The sequence below is a fragment of the Petaurus breviceps genome, unplaced genomic scaffold (assembly GCF_028583685.1).
Source record: "Petaurus breviceps papuanus isolate PSGF00001 unplaced genomic scaffold, PetGlider_PUasm1.0 90845, whole genome shotgun sequence".
NCBI classification, from domain to species: Eukaryota; Metazoa; Chordata; class Mammalia; order Diprotodontia; family Petauridae; genus Petaurus; species Petaurus breviceps.
The window spans coordinates 14,527,776-14,552,921 of record NW_027187359.1 but is presented as its reverse complement, the minus strand read 5'-3'; the positions used below and the strand labels follow the sequence as shown (position 1 = coordinate 14,552,921).

Genomic DNA, 25,146 nt, shown 5'->3' with positions numbered 1-25,146 from the left:
TTTCTCCCATGGTTATATCTCTTGTATCTCTCTCCTCTCCTCTGACATTGTCACCATCCTAGTGCAAACCCTCATTACTTCATACCTCCATTACTGCAACAGACTTATTCTCCCTACCTCACGTGTCTCCTCACTCAAGTCCATTCTCCACTTAGCTATAAAAATAATCTTCCTAAAGTACAAGTCTGACTATGTCTCCTTTTAGTCAATAAAATCATGTGGCTCCCTGTAACCTCCAAGATAAAATACATTGTTTTCTGATACTCAATGTGTGTAAACATGACATTTATAAACAACCCGGTCAACGATTCTTTCTATGTGCAATGAAAATTCAGAAAATGTGGCTGTGAAGTGACTAAAGCTCATTTCAGACTAACACTATCAATATTTCTATTCTTAGGATCATTCTTTGAGAAGAAACTTCTGGAAAACTTCCAGCAGTTGGATTTAGCAGGGAATTGTGTGAATAGTAATGGATGGTTGCTTTAGGGGAATATTAGTGAATCTCAAGAAATTTTTTTTTTACTTCAGTAGCAAAGAAAAATTGCTTCCCAACCCAGTTGGTCAGAAAATTTGATCATGTATTACACAAGCTAATTTATTTGTAAGAAATCAGGTTAAATAGATGGCAATTTGATGATGATGATGATGATCTCAATGTTATTCAAGCTAACAAATTTAAACAAATAACTGTTTAAAAAGTCTAAACACACAGCTGCTTAAAAGCTCAATTCTAAGTCCTGAAATACTGGATCACTCTTGAGTATGTAATATAGTTTCTACAGTTATCTCTTAAGTTTATATAAAACAAAAAAGTTGTTCTCTCTCTCTTCCACTTTGATCCCTGGAATGCTCACTACCCTTTTAGCTGTCCTATGTTTACCAGTTGAATCTGAATTAAATATGAAGTCGGTCAATGGGGAACAGGTAGGAGTCACTGAAATGGAAATACTTTAACTATTATTTGTACCTATTATATCTTTTATCAGAATATAAGCTCTATGAAGGCAGGGTCTGTTTTCTTTTTGTCTTTATAATTCCAGCAACTAACAGTGTCTTCTTGTATGTATTAAGTACTTAATAATGTTAGTTGGATCAAACTGAATTGACAGCTGACTTATCTTTGTATCAGTTTCAATACGTAGCATAGTGCCCTATACATGTTAGTTTCTTTAAAACATCAGTTGCACAAATGATGTAATGAAATATATAAAAATGAATGCAATAATTACTTAAAATCAGAGTAAATGCACCCAAACATTCTTAACTCTAATAGCTTAATTCAAATAACACAATACTAAAAATATACTTTCTTTTACTATAGATAGATCAGTATCCTTTACTCTTGTAGAAAATCAGCAGCTGCTCATAGATCAGCCAGAATACTGTCAATCAGAGGCATGAAATCTAGATTTTCTATCAATGAACTGCTATGCCTTTTTAATCACCAATCATAGACTTCAGTCATTAGAAAAGGGAAAAAAAACAAACAAAAAGAGATCCATGTTTTCATTCTACAGGAGTCAAAAACATACTCCCGAAATCATTTTAACATCACCACCCTACAAAACATTAAGTGGACCTAAAAGGAAAATATGATGGTATTTCAAATATCTAGTCTTACCTCCATGTTGTCCAGGAAAAAACAAAAACAAACAATTATTCACTTAGCACTAACTGTCTACCTCCCATTCCCATGGTAGCTCAAGTTAATGGCTTTGGTGTCAGTATAGGTTAAAAGCTGGCCATTATGTTGAGGTAGTCACTGCAATAAAAAAGTGTGCGCTCAACATTCTTTATTCAGCAAGGAGGCACTGATATACATGTGTTTGCTGCTCAGTTCAATGCCTGCTGATCACATTTTTAAAGAAATTTTCATTAAACTCAAATTAGATGACAAGTACTTATCCTTTCAAACTTCATGCCTAGATACCTACAGTTGGCACTATGGTAACATCAATGTTGTTACTTACAGGCCATTTGCTAGCAAAACTTTTGTTTTTCTTGTGGGATAGTCTGGAAAATATGCTTTTTGAAACAAAATGCATAATAGACTGGTTATCACCCAAAGCAGATGGCAGCATGAATGAAACACCAGCAGGCAGAGCCACTTCTACTTTCACATCCCACAGGCAACTTTGAATAACCATTCTCAACTAGTGTAAACAGTAATTAAAGCACCTTTGGTGGGACACTTGTATAGGTGGCCACCTTTGAATGGCTGTGGAAGAAGGCTTCACACAGACTCAAGATCAGCACCCAAATACCATTACTCTCATAGAAGTAGAGGTTGTATGCAGGGGATGAAAGAAACCACATGGAAAACATACCTTTTATCACCTCTCAAGATAGGGAAGTTCTTCTGGTCTTTATGAAGACATTCACAGCACATTTGGTTGGTCACTGGTGGTAAGCCCTTCATGTAGTGATAGCCTTTTAATAGGCACTGCCATAGGTGTGGTACAGCATAAAACCAGAGAGAAGGAAAGCTGCCTTACCTTATTTTAGTCTCAATCTCTTCAGGAGAAATATACAATTTTGGTTAGATTTTTTCCTACACCTCCAACTGTCTACATGACACTATAAATGCAGAAGATAGACGACTTCTCACCAAGTAAATTATTAGGATGTGGCTACATATTTCCACTGGATGATACAACTCTACTCCACGGAGTTGTCTTCCTCTAGATAATTGGCAGACTAGACCTCATTCTGAGGCAAAAAAGATCTTTCAAAGCACTTCAAAACAGCTTCTTCATTCATACTTGCTCCAAGCCTCCATAAATCATAAGCCCTCAGTGACAGGGAGAGGTTTGATACTTTGTTGAAAGGGGGATGGTCTTCATGAACATTTTGAATTCAATGAGAATCTTCTGTGGATGGATGTTAAAATGTTGAGGTCATGCATCCTTAAAAGCAGCACCAAGTGGAAATCATAACTACTGGAAAATCCCTGGCAAATGGGTAAGTTTAACTTCATTCACCCATTAAATACCTTTTTAAAAACAGTGGTCATAGAGGTCATATAAAGTTGACTACGTTTAAGAGAACATTTGGGTATTACTTACTATGCTTTATACAAAGCAGCACTAGCTATACTGGAAAGCCCACATAATATACACATGGAAAACATTCAAAATAGATAAAATGTCCTATGTCATTTCAAAAAATATTGCCACCATTACTATTTCATCATTCCTGATAAAGCAGGACAATAAAGTACAATTCTGCCCTCAGGAGATGTAATATTGTGTAACAATTTAAAGTCCATTTTGTTTTTGTGACATCACACAGTGTAAAAACAAAATATTTATGTTAATTTGCAAGTATGATATGGCCAATACAACTATGTTCATGAAGTACAGAATAATGAACTAGTAGAAGGGTCATAAATTATACAAGTTGTATAATTATGGCTGTTTCCACCATAAATTCCTTACTGGAGTAATCATAGAACAGAAATTTGTTCATTGCACATTGATGAATAATTTGTTAAAAAGTTAACCAAAAGTGTAATGAAGAGAAGCACGGTTCATTTTAAATTGAAGAAAAATTAGTGAAAATTCTTACTGATAGCTAAATTTAAACAACAATAAAAACCATGATAAAAATCTAGTCACAACATTTTAAAATCTTGGTCAGTAAAACATGTATAGAAAACTTCAAGTAAAAGGAAAATTTGATTTTACTTTGTAACACAATAACTTCCAAAAGCTAGTGTGGCCCCAAATAAAATATAATTGACTTTGGAAAAGCTGTAGTAGAGACCTTTACTTTTATAATGGTAATTTCTTCTCATTCCTGAAATTCTTACCATTACTCAGGAAACAGATTCATAAACTCAACTGAAAAAAACATCTTTTTACTAAGAAAATGAAATGTTGCCACTCTGAAGTGATTCCTCATAAAGCTAATACGATATCATACTGCAATCAATTTCAAAAAATGAAAGAGAAGCAAAATCTGAATTTAGAGGAACACAATTTCTATATAGCAAATCCATTTAAGCTCATGAAATTCAGGAGAATTTCATGAGCTGAAATGCATTTTATGAAAATATAGTTTTATAGGCTTCATGAAATGGGGATTAGATCATCAATTCCTAATATTCAGAATGAATGATCAGATGTCGACATTTCTGGATAGCTAAAGAGACCAGAGGTCAAAAAGTTGATACCCTTATTAATAAGAATAAATAAGCTCAAATGACAGTTTCTTATGGTCTGGGTTGCCCTCTAATGTTAGTTCCATATTTGCTTGGTATAGTTGTAAAACCAGTCCTGAATCCTTGAGTTGCTCCCATTCCTGGTGCTCCAAATCCTTGACTGAACATATTGCTGTATGGTGTGGATCCGCGATTAATGCCCAAACCATAAGGCCTGGTTTGTGTATTTAGAAGAATAACTGGGGTCATATTTTTCCCCGGTGTATTAAAAGAAAATTCTGGAGGTGCAGTACTGGGTTTAGCTGGAGTTGATGTCAGAGGGTTCAATTCATCACCCTTTAAAGGTGGCATTGGAATTATATGATGATCTGGAAGGTTTAGCATATTGGCTGCAACAGGTCCTGATATTAAAGCAGGCCTCATCCAATCATCTTTGAAAATCTGAACAGTCAGGGTTGACACCAAAGTGTAGAGACGGTTGGTCACATGAGCAAGAACCATTTGCTCATTTGCATCTCTTCGAATTCTAACATGCACTGATCCAGCCTAAAAGAGAGGAAGCACACAGTAAAGAGTCTGCTTAAGACAAAGCAAGATGTTGGTGAGAAAGAAAGACTTCATTTATAATTTGGTTGTGACATTTTCTTAAACAAAAGGGAAGGCATAATTTCTTAACACCTCATAATGAGAGACTATTTATGGAAAAAGTTTATAAAACCATTTTTGCATGGTAAATAAAAGTACAGGCAGTAATTAGGAGAGGGCATGCAGATATTTCTGAATAAAGTCAGTTCTACAGAAGAGAAAAATGGTAATAATGAATCAAATGGCACACAAAATAACCTTAGTTTCCTGGCTAGTTCAGTCATGGGGCATCTAAAACCAAAAAGGGGTTCAAGATCATTTTCCAATATTAACTGAAGAGTTAGACAGAACAGAATGGTATCAGAAATTCTTTAGTCAATTGTATAGTCAGTATTTGAGACACAGAGGCTGGCTAAATTGCCTCAATTTTACTTGACTGTTTTTATGTAGTTTATACCATATAGTTGCCTTTGACTTCCCACATCTAATTAGTCACTAAGTCTTGTCAACTGTTTTAGGAAGTGTTCAAAATCTGTCCCTTCTAAAACTCCCATAAAATTTGTTTCATCTATCACATTTTAATTCAATCAGTCATATTCTAATTTGTGTTGCCGTTATTTTTGTGCATCTGACTTACCTGAATAGATTGTGAGTTCCTTGAGGGAAAGAATTCATTCCTACATTTTGAACAGTATCTTTGAAACACAAAGAATTTCATAATGTTTGTTCGCTGAATTCTCTTTTCTTCTCACTACCACCATAATATGGTTCTTCATCATCAAGTGACCCACAGGTTTCCACAACAGTCCATTCTTTAGTCACCTTTCTTGCCACTTCACTTCATCCTACATATAACTAAAAGACTAATACTGCTAAAAACACAGAAGGTTATTTCTTTTTAAGGACCTACAATGACTTCCTACTGCCAAGTCAAAACACCTCCATCCAGATTTTCCAGGCTCTCAATAACCTAGCCAAGTTCAATCATCTTTTTTATTCTCCAACATAAACAGTTTGTTCTAGTCAGTCCACAATTCTTTTTTTGTTCTCAACACATGTTCATTGTTTCCTTAGTTTCATTCCTTATGCTATTTTCCTGACTCAAAATACTATCCTCTTTCTCAGAATGCTTTACTCTCTGTTATCTGTATTTTATTCATCCTTCAAGGTCCACTTCCTCCTTAGAGCCAAGGTACAGAAAAGTCAATAATGATCTCTCCCATCTCTAATTCTTTTGAATTAACATATATGAATAAATGAATAAAACATATATGGTCCCTTTTTTATGCTACAAAATTTGTATTATGACAGTACATAATGTTGTTAAATATAAATTTTTTTTTTTGCTTTTTGGAGGGGCAATTGGGGTTAAGTGACTTGCCCAAGGTGTCACATGGCTAGTTTTTTGTGTTGTGTCTGAGGTCGGATTTGAACTCAGGTCCTCCTGACTCCCAGGCCAGTGCTCTATTCACTGTGCCATCTAGCCACCCCTAAATATAATTTTTTCTTTACTATTTCATGTGCCTTATTTCCTCAACTATATTATAAACTCATAGAATCACATAAGCTTCAGAGTTCAAAGGGCCATTTTAATTGGGTCACTTATTTAGTCCAATCTCTAACTGAAGCATCCCCATGAAGTGATTATTTTCCACTTTAAACTTGCCAATTCCCAAGAAAGCTCATTACATTTTTAGACAGGTTTCATTGCTCCTTATATTGAACTGAAATATAATTAAATCTCTCTGTTGATCCTATTTCTGCCCTCTTCACCAAATCTAATACTTTTACTAACAACCCTTAAAATATTCAGAGACAGTAAGCATGTAACCCTAAATTTTCTCTTCTTTAGAATTATCCCTAGGTCCTTCAAACAGTTATTTAAAAAAAAAAAAAAAGGCTCTCTGGGGATGTGAGAATCATGTTTTACATAATAAAAACCTAGAACTCTTGAGAATAAATCACTTTGGAAACCCAAGTTTTTCAGTTAAGGGTTTCCTTTCAAATACTAAAACTATTAAAACCGTTTTGGAAAGATACTGATTTATAATGTATCATGCAATAGCTTATATTCTTAAGCAGAATATACTATACTATCAGTGATTGCCTTATCTTGTTATAGAGAAATGTTCTCAAAAACTATTGAGGTATATAGAGCTGAGGGTCCCTATTATAACTACATGGCTTCAGGCTGTTACATTCTGAGTTTTTATGTCTGATTTTTATAGTTTCTGTGTCCCTTGTCTCTTCTTCTGCCATCAGGCTAATAACTGCTGCTTCTTGTTGCTATGAGAATGCCTATTTGTGGCAACTCTTTTACCACTTCTGGAGCTTCTTATCTGCTGGGGGCTTAGAAACTAGAAAACAAAGATTACTGGAACTACATATTCAAAATCTTATTCTCACTTGGTTCTGAACCCTCTTCAATTTGGTTTCTGATGTTCAACTGAAACTACTCTCTCCCAAGTTACCAATGATCTCTTAATTGTCAAATCTCCCAGCTTTTTCTCAATTCTCATCCTTCTTGATTTCTCTAAAGCCTCTGACATTGCTGATTATCCTCTTTTCCTTGATACTCTTTTCTGTAGGTTTTGGTGATGCTGCTTTTTATTCCTACCTGCATGACAGTCTCCTTTACTGGATCTTCTTCTAGTTCATGTCCAATAATTGTGAGTGCCCCCCTGCCTCTACCGCAGGCATTCTTCTCTTCTCCATAAGGATCTTCTCCATACTATCTCACTTGGTGATCTCATCACTCTTGTGGTTTCAATTATCAGCTTTAGGCAGATGATTCTTAGATCTATTTGCCCAGCCCTAATTTCTGTCTTGAGCTCTAGTCCCACATTATCAATTGCCTTTTGGATATCTTAAACTGAATGTCCCATGGGTATCTTAAACTCAACATGTACAAAACAGAACTTACTATCTTTCTTCTATCCCTCTACCCCTCACTTAACTTCCTTATCACTGTCAAGGATAACACTACCTTCCTAGTCTCTTAGATTTGTAAACTCAGGGTCATTACTGACTCCTCTCTCACATTCACCCTACATATCTAAACTTCTACCAAATCTTGTTGTTTTTACTTTTACAACATCTGTCACATATGTTCCCTTCTTTACACTCACACAACTGCCACCCTGTGTGGCACCCTTCCATCACCTTATTTATGCCTCAATTATCACAATAGCTTTCTGATTGGTCTCCCTTCCTCTTCTCATGGGATGGCTAGGTGGTGCAGTGAATAGAGCACCGGCCCTGGAATCAGGAGGACCTGAGTTCAAATATTGCCTCAGACACTTGACACATTTATTAGCTGTGTGACCTTGGGCAAATCACTTAACCCCAATTGCCCTGCCTTCCCCCCTCCAAGAAACAAACAAAAAAAACCTCTTCTCATTCCAAGCCATTCTCCATTAAGCTACCAAAGCGATATCCATAAAGTACAATTTTAATCATATCTTACCACCCTGTCCTTCCTGCACACACTTGATAAACTCCAGTTGCTCCCTACTACCTCTAGGATCAAATACAAAATCCTTTATTTGCCTTATAATGACCTTCAAAAGCTGGCCCTTACTATCTTTCCTTTCCTACCAGTTTTTTTATACTTTACTTCTATTCATGTACTTGATTATCTTGCAACACTGGCATTCTTTCTGTTCCACATACATAACATTCCATTTCCCATACATATGCCTTTTCACTGACAGTCTTCCATGCCTCAAATGTTCTTTCTCCTCTACTCTTGCAAGCCTCCTTGCTTCCTTTAAGCCCCAGTTCAACTTTTACCTTCTGCAAGAAGCCTTCTCTGACCCTCTCTCTTTCTAGGGCCGTCCCTTTGAAATGACTTTTCATTTAGACTGTATATATAGACAGTTGTTTGCACGCTGTTTCTCCCATTAGAACGCAAATTCCTTAAGGGAAGAGATAGTATTTTTGGCTTCTTTTTTGTACTCTCGGTACTTAGCACAGTATCTGGCAAATAGCACTTAAAAAAAAAAAAACTTGGTCATTGACTAATAAAAGTAACCAAATAGTTTCTGATAGCTCTCAGGTGAAAATAGTACATAAGCTTTAGCAAAAAGTCTTAGTAACATTCATTTTGACTGTCCAAAGGCCTTCTTTATTTTGGCTTAATTTCTGGTTAATTCTGGTCTGTGTTCTGGAAGGAATCACTGTATTTCTCTGGCATATATAAAGCGCATAGTAGGATCTTAACAGTTGGTTAACTGAGTACTCTGTTAGCTCTGATAAAAGGAACCTTTATAAATGAATTACAATGCAGCTACATATTTAGAAATTCTCAAAATTCTGCTATGTGATTAATTAACCAATTCAGGGTTAATTTAGTGTCAAGAAATAACTACAAGACTTCCAGGTGTAGAGCCAAGAAGTTTCCTAACATGTGCCTTCAAAAAACTTTAAAATAATGCCTCCAACTGAAAATAGACTGGCAGAATCAACAAAAGGTCAGGATGAGACATTTTTCCAGTCTAAGATAACTTAGGAGGTCGGAAGGAGAGATCTGTGACATGGGGGTGGAGGCTGGCTTGAAGCCCATGTGGATAAAATACCAGTGGTGGGACTAGACGGTGGCGACAGAAGCAGCAGCAGCTTCAGGAGCTCTCAAGGTCAGAGGTAGTAACGGGACCTGGCAACTGGGCAGAAAGAGATTACAGGGGACTCCTGTGCTAACACTGGACGCAGTACCAGACACTGGCAAATCTACTGCCTATACTCACTTCTGGGTCATGGTTCAAGGGAAGAGGTATACTTTTGGTCAAGAGGAAGCAGGAGCTCTGTGGAAAAGTAACATTTTTGGTCACCAGGGATCAGGGACTCCAAGGAACAGCATCACTTTCAGTCCCAAGGCATCAGGGTCCCTGTGGAATAGTATCATTTCCAGTCCCAAGGGAGCAGGATCCCTGAGGAGCAGTATCAACTGCAACCCCAAGAGATCAGGGTTCCTTCCAAGATAAAGATCAGAGTGCAGACCAAGAGAGCAGTGACCATACTTCTCCCACAATCACACCACCCTGGAAACACCGACAACTTCTGAGCCCAAGAACAAGCTCTTAAAATAGCCAGAAGGCTGAAACAGTACTGCTCCTCCCCAATCTTCCCATGGGGAAACAGCCTAACTTTAATATAAAGTTCAAAATCAAGAAAAAATAGAAGAAAATGTTAAATATCTCATTAGAAAAAAAAATGACCCAAAATATAGATTGAGGACAGAGAATTCAAGAATTATTGACTTCCTGAAAGCCATGATCAAAGAGCCTACACACCATATTTCAAGAAATTATCATGGAAAACTGCCCCAGCAGTTTAAATCCAGATTGTAAACTAGAAATCCAAACAATCCACCAGTCACCTCCTGAAAGAGATCCTAAAATGAAAACTCCCAGGAATATTATAGTCAAATTCCAGAGCTCCAAGGTCAAAGAGAAAATACTTCAAGCAGCCAGAAAGACACCATTCAAATAGCATGAAGCCACAGTCAAGATCATATAAGATTTAGCTGGCTTCCATTTTAAAGGAACGGAGGGGTTGGAATGTGATATTTCAGAAGGCAAAAGAGCTAGAATTATAAACAACAATAATCTACCCAGAAAAACTGAGTATACACATACCTAGTTTTATTGAACTTCACTTTACTGTACCTTAGAGATAATTGTGTTTTGTTTTGTTTTTTAAAATTGAAGGTTTGTGGCAACCGTGTCAAATAACTCTATTAGCATCATTTTTCCAACAGTATGTGCTCATGTGTGTCACTGTGTTACATTTTGGTAATTCTTGCAATATTTGAAACTTTTTCATTATTATTATATCTGTTATGATTATCTATAATCAATGATCTCTGATGTTACTATTATAACTGGGATGGATGGAGAGAGGACATCATGAACCACGCCCATATAACCCTACAATGACCTCTAAGTGTTCAAGTGAAAAGAAGAGTCAATTGATGCAGCAAAATTCACTGTTGTCTTATTTTAAGAAATTGCTACAGCTACCCCAAATTTCAGCAACCATTACTCAGATCAGTCAGCAGCCATTAACAAGGCAAGACCCTCCACCAGCAAAGAGATTATGACTCATTAAGGGCTCAGATAATGGTTAATTTAGTCTATTAACCTAGGTATTATCAATAATTTCATTAAAGAGAATGACAACAATGAGACAACATGCCCAAATTTGTGGGATGCAGTCAAAGCAGTACTTATGGGAAAATTTATATCTCTAAACATGTACATCAATAAAGAAGAGCTAGAAGATTACAGCAACAGATAACAAAGATCATACACTATGACCAGGTGGGATCTATACCAGGAAGGCAGGGCTGGTTCAATATTATGAAAACTTTTAGCATAAATGACCATTTCAATAACAAAAAACCCAAAAGTCTTATGATTATATCAATATATGCAGAGAAAAAGTTTGATAAAATACAACACCCATTCCTATTAAAAAAAAATTCCTACCAAAGAGCATAGGAATTAATGGAGCATTTATTTATTTATTTTTTTTGCTTTTTGGAGGGGGGAAGGCAGGGCAGTTGGGGTTAAGTGACTTGCCCAAGGTCATACAGCTAGTAAGTGTTAAGTGTCTGAGGCCAAATTTGAACTCAGATCTTCCTGACTCCAGGGTTGGTGCTCTATTCACTTCGCCACCTAGCCGCCCCTAGAGCATTTCTTAAAATAAGAAATCCGGATTGCAAATCTGAAATCAAGAGCAAGTATTATGTATAACACAGGGATGAACTTGAAGCCTTTCCAATAAGAATAGGAGTGAAGTAAGGATGTCCACTATTATTCAATACTGTACTCGAAATAGTAGCTATACCAATAAAATAAAAAGAAACTAAAGGAATAAAAATAGGCAATGAGGAAACAAACCTAACATTCTTTCATAGATGATAGGATAATATACTTAGAGAATCCTGAAAAACCAACTAAGAAACTAGTAATTAGGGGTGGCTAGGTAGTGAATAGAGCACCGGCCCTGGAATCAGGAGGACCTGAGTTCAAATCCGGCCTCAGACACTTAATAAAAAAATTAGTCATGTGACCTTGGGCAAGTCACTTAACCCCAACTGCCCTCCAAAAAGGAAAAAAAAAAGAAACTAGTAATCTACAGCTTTAGCAAAATTGCAGGATATAAAATAAACCCACATAAATCACTAGCATTTTTATATACTTCCAACAAAGTTCAGCAGGAAGAGACAGAATGAGAAAGTCCATTTAAAATAACTGCAGACAATATAAGGTTGGGAGGCTACCTGCCAAGACAAGCCCAGAGACTACATAAATAAAATTACAAAATGTTTTTCACACAAATAAAGACAGATTTAAACAATGCAAGAATTATTATCTGCTCATGGTTGAGCAAAGTCAATATAATAAAAATGACAATTTTACCTAATTTACTTGTTCAGTGGTAAACAAACTACCAAAGAATTCTTTCATAGAGCTAGAAAAATAATAACAAAATTCATCTTTAAGAACAAAAGGTCAAGAATAATATCAAGAGAATCAATGAAAAAAATTGTGAAAGAAGACAGCCTAGTACCAGATTTCAAATTCTATTACAGAGTGGTAATCATCAACACAATCTCATACTGGCTAAGAAATAAAGTGGTAGATCAGTAGAAAAAATTAGGTACACAACACACAGTAGTAAATAATTACATTACTACATTTTTTTAGAAACTCAAAGATCCAAGCTTTGGGGGTAAGAACATCATCATTTGATAAAAATTGCTAGGAAAACTTGAAGGAAGTTTGGAAAAAAAACTAGGGCTAAACCAGTATCTCACACTATACCAAAATAAGGTAAAAATAGGTACATGGTTTAGACATAAAGGGTGGTATCATAAGTAAGGTAGGGGAACATGGAAAAATGTACCTCTCCAATTTATAGATAAGAAGAGTTTATGACCAAACTAGAGATATAAAAGACCAGTGGAAGTAAGATGGATAATTCTGATTACATGAAAGTAAAAAGGCTTTGCACAAACAAAACTAAAGCAGTGTAATGGGAAAGGGAATTTGAAGATCTTCCCTGCCCCTAAACAGACCCTGGGGGAGTTTGAAGCTTCCTTGCTGTGGAGATAAACTCTGCCTGCCCCCTGGTAGACTAAATGAAGTCATATGGAACCTGTGATAGGAGTTTTCTGAGGAGAAGCAGAGCTCATAGGAAGCTGGTAGAGAGCTAGTCTCATAGTTGGAGACAGTTGGGGACAGAGGAGCTTAGGCAAAGAGAGTTTTGTGAATAAATATTGATTTCATATTGATTTGTGAGAAGGCTAAAGGATGGCATGGCTCTCAGTGTTATTATGGTTTCCAAATATCTTTGGTACTATGATGGAATTGGCTTACTGGTTTTGGGATTCAGTTTTCTGGTGTCTAAATAAATCCTTCAGCTTTAACCTCTATCTGGAGAGTCTGGCATATTTTGTGATCGAATGTCATGGAATAAATAGTCCTTTAAACAATAGGTCCTTATTGTGATAATGGGCGCTGTAAATATTGCACTGGCACTATAAGCAGTCAAAATTAGAAAGGAAACAGAAAAATGGGAAAAAATTTTACAGTAAGTTTCTCTGATAAAGGTCTCTTCTCTCAAATATACAGGGAACTGAGCCAAATTTATAAAAATAAGAGCTATTCCACAAAACTGGAAATTGAGGGAACGTCCAGCAATTGGGGAATGGCTAAACAAGTTGTGGTATATGAATATGATAGAATACTATTGCGCTATAAGAAATGATGAGCAGGTGGACTTCAGCAAAACCTGGAAAGACTTATATGAACTGATGCTGAGTGAAGTGAGAAGAACCAGGAGAACACTGTACACAGTAACAGACACATTGTGTGATGATTGACTTTGATAGATGTAGCTCATCTCAGCAATGCAAGGATCTACGACAATTCCAAAAGATTCATGATGGAATATGCTACCCACATATAGAGAAAAAACTCTGGAGTCTGAATGCAGATGGAAGCATATTACTTGCTCTCTTTTTCTTCCATTGTTTTGTTTTGTTTCTTTTTTCTTGTGGTTCCTCCCACTGGCTGTAATTCTTCTTTACATCATGATTAATGTGAAAATGTTTAATATGAATGTATATGTAGGACATATATCAGATTGCACACCATCTTGGGGATGGAGGAAGAGGAGAAGGGGAGAATTTAAAACTCAAGACCTTGGGGCGGCCAGGTAGCACAGCAAGTAAGAGCACCGGCTCCAGTGTTGGGATGATCTGGAGATCGAATCCCGGGCTCAGACACTCAGCACCACACCCAGAAATAACTGGCCATGTAACCTTGAGCAAGTTACTTAACCCTGATTGCTTAAAAAAAAAAAAACAAACCTCAAAATCTTATGGAAGTGAATGTTGAAAACTAAGAATAAATAAATTATTTTAAAAAAAAGAGCCAGTCCCCAGTTGGTAAATGGTCGAAAGATGTGAACAGGAAGTTTTCAGAAGAAGAAATCAAAGCAAGCAATAGTCACATACAGAAGAAGAAATCAAAGCAAGCAATAGTCACATAAAAATGCTCTAAATAACTACTCATAGAGAAAAGGAAATTAAAACAACTCTGAGGTCCCAACTCATACCTATCAGACTGGCTAACATAACAGAAAAAGAAAATGACATATTTTGGAGGGTATGTGGAAAAACAGGTACACTAATGTACTGTTGTTGGAACTGTGAACTAGTCCAACCATTCTGGAGAACAATGCTCAAAGGGCTATAAAACTGTGACCCTTTGACTCAGTAATACCACTACTAGATCTGTATTCCAAAGAGATCAAAGAAAAGGGAAAAGGACCTATTTATATAAAAATATTTATAACAGCTCTTTTTGTGGTGGCAAAGAATTGGAAATTAAGGGGAGGTTCATTAACTGGGAATGGCTAACCAAACTGGGGTATATGATTATGATAGAATACTGTTGTCCTATAAGAAATGACGAGCAAGATGGTTGCAGAAAAACCTGGGAAAACATATATGAACTCATGCAAAGTGAATTGAGCAGAATCTGGAGAACACTGTACATAGTAACAGCAACATTGTAAGGAAGATCAACTGATTTTTCTTGTTTTCTTTTGCAAACTGGCTAATATAAAAATATATTTTATATGATTTCACATGTATGATATCAAATTGCTTGCTCTCTCAAGGGGTAAACTCAACATTAAAAAAATGAACATTAAAAAATTTTTTTACACATAATTGGGAAATATTTAATGAAATAAATATTAAAATGAAAAAAAAAAGAAACTGCAATGATTCACATGGTGGGGTAAGGAACAACATTGCTGAGATAAAAAGAGAAAAATCTCTCAATACTTATCACTGCTTTCTAAAGGTTCCATTATAATTCAAGTCAAATAGTTCAGATTTGACTGTATGAAACAGGTATCAAAGAAATGTTTTAAAATTTTCTTTTTAATATAATATCTTAATTTGCTAAAAATATAACACAGTAGAAAACCTACCAATGAACCAAATCCCAGTGTCCAAAAGTGTTCATTTCTGACTTCTAAGACTCCATCCAAGGTAGAAACCTAAAGACAAAAATTACTGATAAAGTCCATCTTTTCATATTTGACACACTAATTTCTACCAACTGTTTCCTATTATCTAAATTTCTTTGTATCTTATGCCTCTACTAACTGACATTAATGAGTTTTATTATAATTAGTGAGTTTTTATGAGACAGTAGCGAATAAGGACAGCCTTAAACCTAGGAAAATCTGGGTTCAAGTCTATGACACATACTAGTTCTGTGAAGCTGTGCAAGTCGCTCAACATCTTAATGCTCTATGCAGCTCTCTAAGACTATAGGTTGCAGAGAAGACATCACTTTGCACGAATAGAAGAACTTCCCTATACTAATCAAATCACGAGTATGGTCTCTATCTCTAGAGAATTTAGAAAATTGGACAACAGTGAGGTAGAAATCCAGAATTCAAAGCTCTGAAGTAGTGAAGCCCTTCCCACATTAACCAGAACTTTGGGATTGATCACAATGCTAGTTTGGAGAAAAAGTTGCAGATGCTATACAACAAGCACATGGGTCACCAAGGCCCAGGTAATAGTCCAGAGGATGACTGCGACAGAGACAAGTGAAAAGTAGTTGAAACAAGTATGTCACTTTACCTGCTTCAATACCTGTCTTTGGTAAATTCATTGGCTGGTGTCGATAATTCCTCTGACTGATCTGCCTTTTGTTATCATATTGTTATTCTTGTTTAGGCTACATTATTGAAATGATTATAACATCTAGAGAGTAGGAAATATATACTTTGGGTCAATCCTACCTGGATTATAACAGAATGCTATTCATACCTACACCTTAAGTACAATTTCACAATATAGGTGATTTTACTAAGTAACCCATCTAAATATCAGCTATTATTACCTCTCTGATAAGTTTATCCAATTGCCCAATAACATGAGGTGGTGTAGTCTAGGAGAAGAAAATAACAATAAATTATGATCACTATATGACAGAAGACTAATTGAGCAACGATTCAGAAACTACAAGAATTTGGTTACATAAGTGTTACCTCTGAGGCTGCAACAGGAATGCCTATAAAATTTAGGGGCATGATAGGGAAGTGAGGCTAAAAGGTTCTAGACTTTTATCATACAATTTACTGAGGCTATCAGTCCATACTCAAACTAGCTCATTTGTTGAGGCCCCCGCTGTCCATCAACCTAAACACATATCAAGAATTGTTGTGAAAGTGGTTACAAAAGTGTCACTTTCCCTGCTTCTAGAAGTAGTGTCACCTGTTATTGAAGAAACTGGGGAGAAGGGGGGGAGGGGGAAATGCTTGTCCAAGTCCTGGGGATAATCCTGCCTGACCAGCCTGACCATTATCCTGATACCAGCCTGATTACCCTGACCATAAAGGTCAGGGTAATCAGTGAATAGAAATTCAAATGTAAAGTCTGTAGCAAAAGAAATTTGATTTTTGGTTCAGTAAAACTAAACGATCCACTGTCAGTAGCTAGAGATTATGAATTCTAAGCTGTGTATACATAAATGGTAAAAATGAGAAGCTGCACTTCTTTTTCATTTAACATTTGGTATAGGAAAATAACCTCACTAACTTGGTTTTGTAGTATATTACAAACATAGGACTAAATACCCTACCCATTTTATCAACTAGCTATAAGTTTTAACTGTATCCAGATAGTACGTTTTAGGAGAAATGACTTCATTTCAGTGCCTAAACCTAAATCTAGGTACCAAGATATAATGGGTTTCTCCAGTAACTTAAAAGTATATAATTATGCAGTTTGTCCATTAGGTGAAAAAAAATTAGGAAAACAAGGATCATACCAAGCAGGCAAGGTTAGAGAAGAAGTAACCTAAGAAAACTCCTTACCTGGAGTAACACCTTCCCACTATACACACTCATTGGATACATAGTACCAACTGTCATCAAAGCAATAGCTATCGCTGAAGCAGTGTCTACTGCAAAATAATTACTGAAATGAGAAAATAATGCCAAGAGTAAATGAAGGTTCCTTAAACCACCTTGTAATTCAAGCTACTTGTAACCAATTCTCAAAATGCAAGGCAGTGTTGAAAGTTGTTGATATTAGGAATGGAAAAGACCCAAAGAACTCCCAATTTTTCAAAATAAATTTTTCCATTACACACAAGTCTTTGAAACTTAAAAAAAAATTTTTTTAAACAACTTTTAAAAAATAAGCTACTGACATAATATACATACGAACAGATATTTAGACAAATAAGGTCATTTTTTTTTTGTACAACAACTCTTGTATTAGGTAATAATAAACCTAAATTTAGGACATCTGCATTACAATGAAATTACCACATCAAGCAAGAGATAACGTGGAAATCTATGTTATGCCAAGAATATTAACAATTAATTTCTTGTCAAACATATCTATTTAAATTCTTACTTGTCTGAAGCAAAAATAGATTATTTTTGTGTAAACAAATAGAATTTAAGGGTTCATTCAATTTGCTATGGAAATACTAACTTCCTGATAGGTATTGTAAAAGTTTAGAACTCCCTGAAAGGTAGGGAAGGGAGTGGGTTCTCTAGTACTTTATTGATAGAGGCTTTTTTGCTAAGAGTACAAAAGTCCATCAATGATTTGAAGCGTTCAGAAATTGCTTTATCAGATGGTTCTATGCTCCAAAGACACAGGCTCCTCATACATGTTCCTTCCCCATTTGATTTTCATATATATATGCAGTATTCTCTTGTAATTGGTGCCCTATTCTCTAAAATAAGGCAGAGTTTATTAGCACTAAAGGCATTATTCTAATAGCAATAGCTACCATGTGAGTGTAGAAGCAATGTGGGTGTTAATAATTTAAAGCAAATAATTGGGTGTTTCATTTCCTTAAATCATTCCCACATTATTTTGTTTTTCTGGCAACAGCTCACAAAAAGATTAACTTTTAGTATTTTTACCAGTCATAAAAATCTTGAAACATTTAAGTAGAAGAAGGAATCTTAGTGTGGTTATAAATTCCCACTCTCTCATTTTAACCATGGGGCAGTAAGGCCTAGAGAGGCTAAACAACTTGACTGAGTCAAAGCAGCATGTTAGTGACTCAGGTGAACTAACACCCAGGCTTCCTGATTTCTCATCCACGGGTACTCCTATAACATTGCACTGGCTCTCTTATAAGTCAGATCTACAGAGTAGTTATTGGTACTAATAGAAGTAAGAAAAATACTTACTTTATTTCAATTAACATATACGTAATACAAAGAGCAAAAGCTCCAGCAAGATCAATCAAGACAAAAGGATTCATTCGAGGAAGGAATATACTGCTAAGCCCTGGGATGATTCCACACAAACTATAAAGACAAACAAACCAAAGTAGAATTCATTAATACTATCCCACTGAAAATTTAAAAGAAAACAAATGCATTTCAATAACACATCATCTAACATGTTTTTAAAGGAAAAAACTGGGGGCAAAGCTTAATAATTTACAAAAGTTTATTGGATTTTTAAAAAATTTTATCTGTGGATCTTATGCTAATTTAACAAATTCAACAAACATGACAATAAATAGTATATAGGAAGAAAAGTAAAGTTAGAATAAGAAGCCACCTTCTGTGCTATTCATGTACTTACAGAATAAATGCTTCCAATTTACAATTTCTGTAGAGAGAATAATTTCTTGTACTTTTAAAAATTATGCATTATTGTTTAATTAAATTATAACCAAACCTCAATCCAGCTTACCTTCTACTAAGATCGGCAACATGTTCCTGAAGCCAACTAGTGGTAGCAGCTACATAAAATAAGAGATTTTATTATTAACATGACATCTAAGTAGAACAATTCAACAACATTCCTGATTTCCTTAACTTTTTGATAAGCTTAATGAATACCAGGCAAAGTTATATGCAGAAATACTTTTGATAAGATTCCTTGGAGAGCTTTCTCTTTTGCATGTGTCACTGACAAGAAAACTTCCCTGGTCTAGTTGTTAATGCTTTCTTCTTCCCTCAAATTAGCTATATTTATTTTCATGGTGCACTTCCAAGTAGACTATTGACTCCTGAGGGCAAGGAAACACCTAGCAAGGAGCCTTTTACACAACAGGGGTTTGATAAATGCTTGTCAAATTGAACAGAATTGCAGGCCGTTAAGACAAAAGTCTGAATCAAAAATCTTTTGCTCCAATATATCCTAACCAGTTTGCTTAAAAAAATTAATATTCACATATAGTATTATGCTCTATACAAACCTATTTCAGTGAAATTTTTTTAGATTATCTCATTCAAATTTCCATATGCCAACTAATATGCTCATCTCAAATTTTGTCCTTTATTTTCTGAGCCACTAGTCCCTAAATTCTAGGTAATAAGAAATATGATGTAACTTACTACAAAGGTGTTTAACTTTTTTGTGTGTCAAAGATCACATAAGGTAGTCTGGTGAAACTTATGAACCCCTTCTCAGAATCATGTTTTTAAATACATAAAATACATAGGATTACAAAGAAAACCTAATATAGCACAATTTAGTTACAAAGATTAAAAAAAAAAGTTAAACAGACTTCAGTTTTAGAATGCCTATCTTAGAGCGTGACTCTCTTTGAATATCTCAGGTTCCCTGCCACGCCACGACTGGCTCTGCCTAACCACCCACTTTACCTCCTACTATCACTTCCATCCATCCACTGATGGGGTTATGAGCCCTTTCTTTGGGTTGAAGGATCCCAAAATACTGAGGTTCCTTAATTAAACCTTATTAAGTAGACCACCAAAGTGATAGCCAGTCTGAATCAAAAAAACCCTAGCTTACAAAATATCTTGAAAGAAAGTTTTGTTATTTCCAACTATATGCACTTATAAAGTGTTGCCCAATAGATGTCCTCTTGGACTTGTTTTAATTAGATTAAAATTACTTTTAATTAACCCAATTATTTTATTTAAAGAGAAACTTTTAAGGTTAAACATTCTCCTTATAAGACTGTTTACTTATTAATTTGCTTAGTAAAGCCTTTTATAAATGGTATGAATATATTTTAGCCTACTCTGTAACTGAAATATTGAGGTCTGAATTAACATTTTTTTGTATTTTGAGCTTTAAAACTGCTAAAAAAAGTGTTAAGAATGATTGCTCTTTATCACTCTTCTCTTCAGAACACATTTTTATATCTGATGTATGTGATTAATACTTTAGGTGTAATGAAGCTATCACAAAGAAAAAAAACTTTTGGTTTAGAACTGTCATTTCATTTGTGTCAGGAACTCATAGAGAGGAAAATTCCTCTAGCAATTCAATTTGACATCTGTTCTGTAGCTTATACTCTCAGAAAGTTGCTTGAATCCTGAGAAGTTAAAAGACTTGCCAAGTGTATATCAAAGCTCAGACTTGAATCTGATTCTCTTGATTCTGAGGACAACTCTATTTCTCCACTATGCCATGTTTTCTATTAGGAAAAAAATACCATTTTACAGGGGAGATGGAGTAATCAATGTAAGAAGAGCTCATTTTAAAAAATGAATTTTCTTACTTATTATGGCAAATGAAAAACATACCTTCAGAGACATAAGCGAAAGGTTTATTTCTAACAGAAAGCATTGTAAACAAGTTGAATGTGAGAGCCACAAAAGTACCAACTAATAATCGTCCCCTAAAGGAAAAAAAAATTCATGTTTATTTTCCTTTGACAATAAATATTTCATTTCACATGATATATATCATTATCTATGCCCCTAAGATGGAAAAACAGATAGATAAAAGTGGTTTATTTTTTTATTTTTTGCCCTTTTGGAGGGCAATTGGGGTTATATAACTTGCCCAAGGTTACAGTATGACTAGTTTTTTTTTTGGTGGATATTAAGTGTCTGAGTCTGGAACCGAACTCGGGTCCTCCTGACTGCAGGGCCAGCACTTTACTCATTGCGCCACCTAGTCGCCCTGATAAAGTGGTTTATTTTCTTGCTGTCTTTCAATGACTCAAGAGTCAAAACCAGAATTTGAACTTGGTTTTTGGAGTCCTCTCATGCTTCATAGCTATTGGACCATAAACTTGTCTGTTTTTTGTCATTTTTTTGGAGGGGTGAAGGCAAGGCAGTTGGGGTTAAGTGACTTGCCCAAGGTCACATAGCTAGTAAGTGTTTAGTGTCTGAGGCCAAATTTGAACTCGGGTCCTCCTGACTCCAGGGCTGGTGCTCTATTCACTGAGTCACCTAGCTGCTCCTTGTACTATATACTTTTGTTCAGCCTAAGTACTAATAAAAATAATAGCTGACAATTATAAAGCACTTAAAGGTCTGCAAAGTGCGTTACATACATTATCTCATTTGAACCTCATAACAACCCTGTAAGATATGGGTACTATCACCATTCCTATTTTGTTGTTTACTCATTTCAGTTATGCCTAACTCTTTATGACCCAATTTAGGGTTTTCTTGGCAAAGAAACTGGAGTGGTCTTCCATTTTCTTCTACAGCTTATTTTACAGATGAGGAAAGTAAGGTGAATGGGGTTAAGTGACTTGCCCATGGTCATACAACTAATAAGGTCTAAGGTTGGATTCAAACTTGGGTCTTCCTGATTGCAGGCCTGGTACCCTATCTACTGTGCCACCTAGTTTTCTGTCATCCCTATTTTACAGATGAATAAACTGAAGCTCAGAAGTTAAAGAGATTTGCCTTTGGCTTCACAATTAGTAATTGTTAGAGAGAAGATCTGAACACAAGTTCAAGTATTTAATCTACTACTGCATGCTGCCTCAAGTGGTACAGAAAAAGAATACTTGGCATTCATGGTATTTTATAAAGATCCATTTTTAAAGTCAAATTGCATAAATGTTGCTCTTTTTTGTTTTTTTTTTTTACTTTTTAGAGGGGAGAAGGTAGGGCAACTGGGGTTAAGTGACTTGCCAAAGGTCACACGGCTAGTTTTGTGTTAAGTGTCTGAGGCCGCATTTGAACTCAGGTCCTCCTAACTGTAGGACCGGTGCTCTATTCACTGTGCCACATAGCTTGCCCCAATAAATGTTCCTCTCGGAAATATATAGAACAAGTCATATTTTGACTAGTTTAGAGTAGGCATGAACAATCTTCACGCCAATTATTTTGTAATTTACAATAACAATTTTTAATGTTTTACATATATATGTATATTTGCATTGTGTTTGTATATTTACATATATATTTTTACATATACATATACACACATACACAAAATTTAACAACAAAAGATGGAGGAGCAATGCTTGGGGGTGCTATCCTGGAAGGTACAATCTAGGACTTATTGCAAACTTCTCAGGGCAGTGACTGGGAGACTAAATAAAGGTGAGGAAGAAAACAACGAGGCAACCCACTGAGAAAAGTTACTTTTGGGATCTTTGAAGCACTTTGAAAATGCATACTGATAAATGATTAACTTCAGCCGAAGAAAAAGCAATCACTATTTCTTAAACACTGAAATAAAAAAAGTAAATAAATGAAAAATGACACATATTAAAATGTAATCTTACGTATGTATCTCAGGCTGCTCCAAAAAACGTTCCACACTAAAAAAAGAAATGACATGGAATTTGTTAAATAAGTTCTATAAATTATTACAAGGGAAAAATTATCAAATGTTCGACTTATCCAAACCTAACGAAACAAAATTACTCCAACTCTCACAATAAAAGTTTACTTCTGAATATTAGCAGTAATGGAGAATAGGGATAGAACAGAGCAATTAATTAATCCACAGATTCATTTGCTATTAAAGGTCTCTACCGAAGACTTCTAACTAACCAAGAAATGGATTTGGCAATAGTCTTAGTAAACTTGATTACCTGACTTTTTATAGCATGAAATATACCAATGACTTCTGATTTCAGCACTGTGGATGCTTTTCTTCCACTAATGAAGACCACAACTGCTCTGACTAAGCAAAAGTTCTTTGAGAGTTGCTTTGGCCAATCTGGTGATAAGCCTCTCCAAATTTAGGCTATTCCTGAATGTCCATCACTAGACTCAAATTGAAAGCTTTTCTAGCTCATTAAGAATTTTAAAGTGTATAATCCACTGGCTTGACCTTTGATAGCCCATGGTCATCTCTAAGATAAAATGAAATATCAGTATAGGGTTTTAGTGGAGGAATATGTAAATTTAAACATTAAAAAACCAATGAGACTTTTAAAAAAACTATAAAATTATAAAAAATTCTATGCTGAAATGAGTTTCTACTTAAAGTGAAACAGGGTTTGAGATACCACATGAAGAATTAATCAGGTCTCCTCTATTTGACATTTAAAATGCTTTGTAATTGAGTTCTATCTTATCTTTCCAGGGTCCATAATTACTCCCCCTCACTAATCTGTGTCCTTTAAATTTCAGCTAAAATCTCACCCTCTGCAAGAAATCTTCATCATTCTCCTTTAATGATAATGCCTTCCCTCTGAAATTACCAATTTATCCTATCTAGATCTTGTTTGTTCATGGTTGTTTGTATGTTTTCTCCCCCATTAGATGATGACCTCCTTCAAGACAGACTGTTTTTGCCTTTCTTCATGCATGACACATGGTAAGCTTATAGACTGACTGTTTAACCTCCTAATGGAGAAAAAATATTAATGCTTTTGGAGACCAAAACCAACAGTCTGGTGATCTGGATATTCAGATCAATTCAAATCAATTGCACAAACATTAAATGCTTATTATTCACATCTGGTTGAATGGCAATCTCTCACCCACCCCCACCACCCTACCAAAGAGTAATTTTTTTTTTTTTGCCTTTTTGGAGGGTACTTGGGGTTAAGTAACTTGCCCAAGGTTACACAGCTAGTCTTTTGAAGTGGAACCAAACTCGGGTCCTCCTGACTCCGGGGCCAGCACTTTACTCACTGTGCCACCTAGCTGCCCCAAAGAGTAATTATTAATGGTTCAATAAAACACAGCAGCTCTCCAGTGGAATAGCCTGGGGATATGTCTTGACTTAGTGCTGTTTAACATTTTTACTAATGACTTGGATAAAAGTATAGTTATTATACTCATCAAATATGCAGATGACCTAAGACTAAAAGAGACAACTTTGATGACAGAGTTAGGATTCAAAAGAATTTTGGGGCTAAATCTAATAAGATGAAATTCAAAAGGGATAAATGTAAAGTCTTGCACTTGGGTAAAAAAAATCAACTTTATTGTTGTTCTGAAAAAAAAAAATACCTAGGTGACTGTGACAAGTGAACACAATAATCATTGCTAGTGTGATGTAGAAGCCAAAAAAAAAAGTTAATTTGACCTTGGGCTATGTTAAGAAAGTAGTAGTTTCTAGGAATAAAGAAGCAATGAGCTTAATAGTCCTGCTGCATTCTGCCCTGAGGTGACCACCCCTAGGATATTTTGCTCAGTTCTGAGTAGCACAGTTTAAGGACAGTGACAGACTGGAGAGCTCATAGAGCAGGGCAACCAGGGTAGTAAAAAAGGACTTTTGAGTCCATGTAGGATTACTTAAGAATCCATAAGGATTACTTGAAGGAACTGGGCATGTTCAGCCTGGAAAAAAGAAGACCCAGGAGAAACATGCTAGCTGTTAAGTATGTGAAGGGCTATCCTGTGCAGAAGAGATTGCACAGGATGCAAGTATCAAAAAGGCCAATTTTGGCTTGATGACTCACAATGAGAGTCCTCTAAGAGGGGAATAACCTGACTGACAGTCAGTGGGTCTTGAAGCAGAGGACGGATGATCACTTGTCAGTATGTCAGTGTGGGGATTCCTTTCAAGTATGGGTTAGACTATTTGGCAGCTGAGGTCCCTTTCAGCTTGAAATTCCATGATTGTGTGATATGTGAAAGGAACGGACCATGCTAGGTAGTGAAGACACAGAAATGAAAAACAAAACAGTCTCAAC

The 25,146-nt window shown here is 35.6% G+C and overlaps 1 protein-coding gene across 3 annotated transcripts in view; it reads right to left on the bottom strand.

Annotated features, from left to right (window-relative positions):
• Nucleotides 1-1,412: 1,412 nt before the first annotated feature.
• Nucleotides 1,413-25,146, bottom strand: part of SLC30A6 (solute carrier family 30 member 6) — a 388,867-nt gene continuing 365,133 nt past the window's right edge. For all 3 annotated transcript variants that reach the window (XM_069072155.1, XM_069072157.1, XM_069072156.1), the window contains 8 exons: nucleotides 22,777-22,812; nucleotides 20,828-20,922; nucleotides 19,020-19,068; nucleotides 18,506-18,625; nucleotides 17,165-17,267; nucleotides 16,189-16,236; nucleotides 15,263-15,331; nucleotides 1,413-4,711 (listed from right to left, as the gene is read on the bottom strand). In XM_069072155.1, the coding sequence (XP_068928256.1) occupies nucleotides 4,217-4,711; nucleotides 15,263-15,331; nucleotides 16,189-16,236; nucleotides 17,165-17,267; nucleotides 18,506-18,625; nucleotides 19,020-19,068; nucleotides 20,828-20,922; nucleotides 22,777-22,812 (1,015 nt within the window). In that variant the 3' untranslated portion in view covers nucleotides 1,413-4,216. The remainder of the gene's footprint in view (nucleotides 4,712-15,262; nucleotides 15,332-16,188; nucleotides 16,237-17,164; nucleotides 17,268-18,505; nucleotides 18,626-19,019; nucleotides 19,069-20,827; nucleotides 20,923-22,776; nucleotides 22,813-25,146) is intronic.